This window comes from Alnus glutinosa, chromosome 10, assembly GCF_958979055.1.
Source record: "Alnus glutinosa chromosome 10, dhAlnGlut1.1, whole genome shotgun sequence".
Lineage (NCBI taxonomy): Eukaryota > Viridiplantae > Streptophyta > Magnoliopsida > Fagales > Betulaceae > Alnus > Alnus glutinosa.
Genome location: NC_084895.1, coordinates 8987383 through 8995695, shown reverse-complemented (window position 1 = coordinate 8995695; position 8313 = coordinate 8987383). Strand labels below are relative to the sequence as shown.

The following is an 8313-nucleotide window of genomic DNA, read 5'->3' as shown; positions in this document are numbered from 1 at the left end:
GAATCTAACGAAATGTGGAAAGTACAATTAAATGATGAGATATGTTAGTTACATAACAATTTTACATAATAATTACATAACAATGCTAATATGTCCCGCATTTTTTTTTTTTTTTTTTTTTTTGTGGTTACCGGTTATATATATATATATATGTGGAAAAAAAAAAAAAAAAAAAATATGAAAAAGCCACATGAACTAACAGTCAATTTTAGAATAGCTCTTAAATTTTTAAGTACACTAATGTGACTAATCAAATTGTGCTAAAAAGGCCACTTTTATCGAAATATTCTTATAATATTCTTATTCTTTTAAAAATTAAAATAAAAAAATTAATGGTTAAGTAGGTTACCTCTGGATGGCTTGCAGGCTACCGAGATTTCCTTTTCTATTATTTGTTATATGTACTTTTAAATCATGGTTAAGTAGGTTTGCTCTTTGACCAGACTCTCCGCTTGGCTGGCTTTGACGCAAAACTTGGCAGAAAGAGAGAAGGAGTAGCAGAAAGTCCCACAAAGAGGAAGCCATGCCGTCGGACAAGTGTCCTCCCAGAGCTGTTGGCTCGACACATAGCTCCGGCACTAACTGGTTTTTCTTCTTCTTGTTCTTTAAGATTTGTTGCCATGCTGCTACTCCAACTGTTGCATCTCATTCTCGGTCCCTGCCCCATAACTCCACTTGCCCCGACTTTGCCCCGACTTCCACAAATATGGTAACTATCTTTCTCCCTCTCTGTTTCTAGGTACAAATTTAATTTACCTTAATTTCTACTAATTGGGTATTCATGAGGACATCCTTAGGTGACATGCTGTTTGCATCTCTTTTTCTTTTCTTTTTTTTTTTTTTCTTTTTTTTTTCTGTATCCGATTCCAAGTCCGACGCAATTGGTCTGTGTCTTGCTCTTATTTGTGTTAGTGTCAATGACTACTTTTGTAACTTTAATTTTCATTCGACTATATAAATAGTGCACAACCCACGAACTTAATACAAATCTTACACGAAACTACGAAATTAGATGGTTAAGATCAAGATATGTCTATTTAAATGAGTCATGATAGAATTAGCCTATAGAGTCTTATACTTATACCTCAACACGACTCGAACCCGATACGCTACATTTAAGTTTAGCAATTTTTGACACGAATCACTAATTCAACACAAACTCAACACGAAATTAGAGGGTTAAGGTTAATGAGTCTTACCCATTTAATTAAATTGGTCGGGTTAGAGTTAGTCTATATAGTCTTATGCCCATGTTTCAACATAATCCGAACCCGACACACGAAAACGAATTATCACCCCGTATATATAAGAAACCTATCATCACGCCAAAAGTCAACCCTTTTTATGCCACATCTGTATTTCATCAACAGACAAACTGGTTCTAGACTTCTAGTCTTACACATATTACCACCTGAAATTTGAGATTTGTTGATGGATTTATCGAGTTTAGTATTTAGAATTAGAACGATTACATGTTTCTTAAAATCTAATATTTACATGGCATCCAGTTGTTTGCCACCATATTTTCATAAATAATGTCCTGGAAATGACTTAAGTTGTGTGTTCATGAATATTTCATGAACGTGTGTTTATGGTATCATATAGTGACATATCCTTTAGACTTAAAGTAGTGAAAGCTCTACTAAGACTTGTTGAGTTGAGTTTATTTGAATTTTCACCACATCAAGGTTTCAAGATGGATTGCTCTCTGATAACTTGGAAATCGCTAATGATTTTAGTACTCACTGTGGTGAGAATCCACGATAAGATCTATGTAATCCCTGATCCTTGCATATTTTATATAAAAAAAAAGGATATATATTCTTGCACCCTAACATACGTAAAGCAGGTGAGAACCTATAAAAAAATCTGGAAAATGTTCTGTCAGAAAGTTCAGGTTTATTCAGATATCTTTACAATCCGGCAACACCTATTCAATGCTATGACAAAGTACGGCTGCTCTATCTCAATATATCACATTTTCATACAGACATTTATCTTGTGTTCTTTGATCAGGGCAGTAAGAACAACAGTGAATATTTGGAAAAGATTAGTGAAATTGCATCCCTTAGATGTGCATTTGAGTTATTTGATGCCAACTTCTTCAGCAATAAAAAGGTGACTTTGTCTAACTTGCAACTCAGGTGTTTTTCTCTGTCACTTTATATATTTGAAGTCTTCCATGTTGTAATGGAAAGTTTTAACCCAAAAGTATGTAATGTCTCTATCTAGTTTAGATTCTGGCGATTGTCAAGGGTGCGAAAGAGTTTAATATCCCTCTAATTAGAGCCAATCGGAAATTAGTTGCTTCTGTTAATGGAGGACTGCATAATCCATCTTCTTTGGTGTTCAATCCTGAGTGGGACAATGAGCAACCACAACGAATAAGCAAAAGATTTAATTATCCTTCTATCTCTGGCACTAAGAGACCAGAAAGTGAAGAAGATATTGCCTTCATGAGTGTAAGTTTGTTGTTGTGGTGCTCATCTCTCTAGTCCCCACCCCCGCGATCTGCCTCATCATTTTCATTCATCTTGTCTAATTTATAATTTTTTATTGCTTGTTCATCAGGTTCTTGAATTAGGGGAACTGATTAAGACAAAACAAATTACTTCAGAGGAGCTTACTCATATTTTTTTGCAGAGGTTGAAAAGGTAGTAGTGAGCAGAAAAACACCCCAGTTACCTATGTTTTGTGTCATATTTGAAATCTCTGTCTAATGATGCATTTTGAAAATAACACTAGGTACAATCGTGTTCTTGAAGCTGTGGTCTCGTATACTGAAGAACTTGCATACAAGCAAGCCAAGGAGGCTGATAAGTTGCTTGCTCGAGGGCTGTATTTGGGTACGTCTCTTTTCAAGTATTGTGATGAAACTCTCAGAGTAGCAGTCACATTTTCCAGCATTTAAAATTTTAAAGTAATTGCATAGCATGGTTTAACTCTCTACATGAAGACAACATAAAATGCCTCTTTACTACTAATTTTTGAACCATAACCTAGCAGATATCATCACGCTAGATAAATCTTTTCTAATATCCCAAATGCTTGAATAGAGACTGTTCATTTCAGCTCTTTCAAGTGCAACTTTTACCAAGATATTCATCATGTATTACTTTAATAGGATGATAATATGATATTACATTTTCTTAGGGCTTTTTTTGTTGGTAAGTAGAGATCATGGATGAGCTCGTTTACTTTAATGGAATGTAAAGGTTCCCTTATATTCTTAGAGTACAATTACCATACGATCTGGAATTTGCTTGTCTATAGAGTAAAAAGTCACCTCCTATCAATTTGATGTTCTACTGCTGTTGTGTCAAACTGTGGATGCTGGTTCCTTCATTATTTTAGCCAAAGTATCTCTGGATCAAGCGAGCTTTGTGCTTTGGCTTGGATAAAATTTAATATCATGTGTACCCATGTTCCTATATGTATATAAGTTAATGGTATGCAATTTCCTATTTGGTAATTTATATCAAGTATCTTGTATCTATATAGGGTGGCCGAGAAGCAACAACCTATAAAATATTAATTTATCACTTATCTCAAAAGCTGAAGTTCAAACTTTCCCTTCATACATGAGACCCAACACATGGAATATTTAATTGAAATAAGAGGTGAATTACAGAGACAAGATTTGAACTCAAAACCTTTGCTCTAATACTATGTTAAATCACCAGTTATCCTAAAAGCTTGATACTTCAAACAAGGCAGGACTCTAATGGAATATCACATTCATATTGAAAACTTTAACAAGCCTAATTTTTATGATTTTGTTTTTATTTTTGTTTACACATTCCTAAATTAAATGTTAGTTTGTACTATAGGTCCTCTCCATGGAATTCCTTATGGGTTGAAGGATACAATTTCAGTACCCCAGTTTAAAACAACTTGGGGTTCAAAAACTTTCAAAGATCAAGTTCTTGACATTGAAGCTGGGGTATACAAGAGGTATTAAGCATGTTTGGGAGTGTAAACTTGCAGCTAGAAGTATACCATAAGTTGTATTTTGCTAGCTCGTGACTCTGCTGGATATAGGTTGAAGGCTGCAGGGGCAGTTCTTGTTGCAAAGCTTGTTTCTGGATCTCTGGCATATGATGACATATGGTATGGTGGTAGGACAAGGAACCCATGGAACATAGAGGAATTTTCAACAGGTTCATCAGCCGGGCCTGCTGCGTGCACCTCAGCTGGTATTGTTCAAATTTTGAGCTGTTCAACATTTTCATTTCCTTCCATCTGTTTTCCTCCAATTATTTTTGTTGGGGATTGCTTGGCTCAAGCCTCAACACCTCTCCATGGTGCTCTTCATCGTTAGAAATTGTTTTATATATACATAGGAGACTTGCACTTCTTTATCGAAGTTTTTTCCTTGCAACTATCAGTTGAAATTGTAGTTGTATATTTGTTTGGAGGATGGGGAAAAAAAGGGAAGTAGAAGTCTGCATTGCATCAACTGAAAGTTTTTTTCATTTCATCACAGGTATGGTTCCATTTGCAATTGGTTCAGAAACAGCTGGCTCTATAACCTATCCCGCTACCCGTTGTGGTGTGACAGCATTGCGCCCCACATTCGGCACTGTAGGCCGAACTGGTGTAATGAGCATATCTGAAAGCTTGGTACTACTTCATTCTTCTTTTTGTATGCCTTTTGTTTTTCTTAACAGGGGTGCAGTTATTAGTTGAAGTTACATATCGTCTGTTTACCAGGACAAACTTGGCCCATTCTGTAGAAGCGCCACAGATTGCACTATTATTCTGGATGCTATTCGAGGTAGGGATCCAGATGATCCCTCGTCCAGAGACAGTCCCCTTAATGACCCATTCTTGGTTGACCTCACAAAGCTTACCGTTGGATATCTTGATGATGCTGAGATGGAGGTCAGTTGTCCTAAGTGTTTTACTGTAGTTGAGGGTTCACACCAGATGACACTGACCATACTTCATGGATACTATTGTATTATAGTTTTTTTTTCCTTTTTACCCTTCAAGTGATTCACGAGATGGCAATTGCAGGTTGTTCATGTTCTTGCTTCAAAGGGTGTTAATGTTGTTCCCTTCAAACTGAACTATACAGTCGATTCTGTTCAAGGTATTCTGAATTTTACAATGGACGTTGATATGTTGGCTCACTTTGATGAGTGGCAGCGCGCAGGGGAGGACAATGATTATGAAGCTCAAGATCAGTGGCCTACTGAGCTACGCCGTGCACGCATGATTCCAGCAGTAGACTATGTTCAGGTCTCTATCTGATTAACATTTAGAATAATAGGAGCTTTTAGTTTTGATATGGTTTACTAATTATTTTACAGAAGTTTTTTCCCATGTTGTATAATAAAGAAATAGAAAAAAAGCATGCCATTAACCATATGGCATAATCTTCAAATGACTTCTATTTTCTCAAGTTCTTATGTTAAATAGGTCAAGAATATATAGATTTCAGTTCTCTAGCATATTGGGTTGAGTAGCTTTTTTGGAGGCCCATCTAAATCTTGCAAAGAACCGGTAGGCTTTAGTTAGCCTCCAACAAATTGAACCAAATTGCACTCTTCATCTGTCGACTAAGACTCTTGAGTTTCCCTCCATGTTTCAATAGTTTCCTTGTTGGTTTAAGATTTCCTATCAAAAGTTGATATTAGACTTCCTTGTGTTAAAACGTCCCACATTGCCAAGAGATATATGACTTGTGGACTTTATAAGTTATGGTATCTCCTCCTCTCTTAAGGCGTCTTTTGAAAGTGAGTAAGGCTCATGGACTTTTACATGGTATCAGAGCCGGTTCTTTGGACAATGATGTGCCTTTCCCTCCCGATGTTGAACACGTGTTTGGCCAAAGTTTTCACACGCGATGAGGCGTGTTAAAGCGTCCCACATCGCCAAAAGATACATGACCTGGGGACTTTATAAGCTATAGTATCTCCTTCTCTCTTAAAGCGTTTTTTTAGAGTGAGTAAGGCCCATGGACTTTTACACTTTGTAAGTAGGCGTCAGATTCCAGGCAACTAATCTACCGGTAAGCAACAGGGACATTATAAAAATGCAAAATCAAAGGCAGAAGATGGTAGTTGTGTTTGAGCTATTTAGAGCCTAGTTAATTTAGTTTGAAAATATAACTTTTGTCGATAGAAAAAGCTTGAAAAAGCTTTTTAGAAAGTCTCATTTTCAAGCTACCCAAAACGCAGTTTTGAGATTTTTGGAGCAAAAAAGTAAACAAATTGCTTTGCAAGTTTTTAACCAAACAAACTCATTTTTGTTTGGCATTGTTTTTAATGTACTAAACACACTTGTTAAGCTCTTTAACGCAATTTCAAACAGGCTCTTAATGAATGTGAGCAACTGCTGCAGGAGATGTAAGCGGCAATTGCTAGGTCTTCAGTGTCATCTTGCAAGGTCATGATAGACATATTCAGAACACACTTGACTTGAACTTCTGACTTTCAGCTCTTGAGGTTTTCAAAATGGTGTCTTGGCCAGGGCGAGCTACATGGTGGATTGCCCCCCCCCCCAATCTTTTTATTTTGCAGTTTTGCTTCCCAAATTCCAAATGCTATCTCCGTCCCTGGCCTTGGGAGTTGGGATCATGACTGACCAGAAGCTCATGGGTCATTGAAATGTCGAGCTTTTAGTTTTATATAAGCATGTAGTATTTGAAATTGTCTAGTTTCTTATTTAAGGAGATTTGTGAGTATGAAGCTTTCTATTGCTATATATCCACAGGCACAAAGAGCACGGGGGAAGTTAATCCGGGAAGTAAGAGAGAGTTTTACTGTTGATGCAATCATTGGCAATGCAACTGACTGGGAGAAAGTTTGCATGGGAAATCTCGTGGGTATGCCTGTAATTGTTGTTCCAACAGGATTTAAGAATATAGAAAATCCACCTTTCGGTGGCAGCCGACGGAGAACCACCATCACCACCGGCATATATGCACCTCCTCATCATGATCACATTGTAAGCAGGATCTGTAATTCTTCCTCTCTTTTTAGTGAGCCTCTCCTATACTTATGGCGTTAGATATTTGCAACTATTCTTGCCCGGCTGCAATAAATGGACTGCACAGTTAAATTGTTTGATATCTGGCTACGATCTTGAGGCTGTGATATCAGATGAATTAACTTGGCTACATGTCAAGTCAACTAGTAACTCTTAGAAGCACTGATGTTTGATCAACAATTAGGTAGTGGTTTCCAATATTATGGACAATGAGCTGGAACTAGACTGATTCATCTTTCTATCAACTTGCAGGCTCTAGCGCTAGCAATGGCTTACCAATCAGTTACTGATCACCATAAACAACGCCCACCCATTAATGATCTTGGGCCAAACGTCTCGATTTGAAATCCACATGGAGTTACCTACCTCCTAGACTATTGCATTGTTGAAGGTGTTGAATAATAAACTTAATTTTAATAATATTTGTTTGAGTCTTTTATTATTCTTGTAAGTTATTTAGTGACTTGAAAAGGTTGTGTCTTTTGGGTTTTCAAGAGTTATTTTACATAGGAGTTACATGGGAGTTATATGTAATGTAAATGAATTAAATTAATGTGAAGTTAGAAGGGTCATTTGTATCCTATAAATATCCATGTAAGCAAGTTATTTTTAATTAAGTAGAATAAAATAATACAAAGTCCTCTATCAATTTATTGTGTCTCTTCCTTTTCACACTCTCTCTTAGTTTGGTTTTCAATTTTTAACAAATTGGTATCAGAGCATAGCTTATTAATCCTAGAGAAATGGTCAATTCAATCTTTCCATTTCAATTCCCTCACCTTTTCAAAGACAATTTTGATAATTGGTACATTCGTATGAAGGCATTGCATGGATTGCAAGATACTTGGGAGATTGTAGAAAAAGGCTACGGTGAGCCTAGTGACGAAGCCCTTTGAGTTCTAATCAAAGAAATCTTTGCAGAAACTTTGAAAGAATGATCAACAAGCTCTGACTCTTATTTATCAATGTTTGGACGAGGCTACATTCGAGAAGGTGGCGAATGCAACTACCTCTAAGCAAGCATAGGAGATTCTCCAAAACTCTTACCAAGGAGTTGATAAAGTGAAAAAAGCTCGCCTTCAAACATTAAGAGGCGAATTTGAAGTTTTGCGAATGAAAAAATCCTAGTCGATCGCGGATTATTTTTCCAAGGTGCTGGCCATAGTAAATCGAAGGAAGAGATATGGAGAAAGATTGGAGTATGTTTGAGTCACTACAAAGATCCTTCGTTAATTGCAACAAAGATTTGAATGTATCGTTGTCGTTATTAAAGAGTCAAAAGATTTAGAAACCATGAGTATTGATCAACTCATGGGA

At 36.6% G+C, this 8313-nt stretch overlaps 1 protein-coding gene across 1 annotated transcript; it reads left to right on the top strand.

Moving 5' to 3' along the window:
• The first annotated feature begins 405 nt into the window (after positions 1 to 405).
• On the top strand, positions 406 to 7645 carry LOC133879911 (uncharacterized). The gene is given in 13 exon segments (XM_062318726.1): positions 406 to 709; positions 2017 to 2118; positions 2238 to 2462; positions 2572 to 2654; positions 2746 to 2846; positions 3831 to 3954; positions 4042 to 4196; positions 4487 to 4623; positions 4714 to 4884; positions 5020 to 5244; positions 6721 to 6954; positions 7249 to 7348; positions 7351 to 7645. Coding segments are annotated over 13 exon segments (1878 nt in total). The 5' UTR covers positions 406 to 523; the 3' UTR covers positions 7386 to 7645.
• The last annotated feature ends 668 nt before the right edge of the window (positions 7646 to 8313 follow it).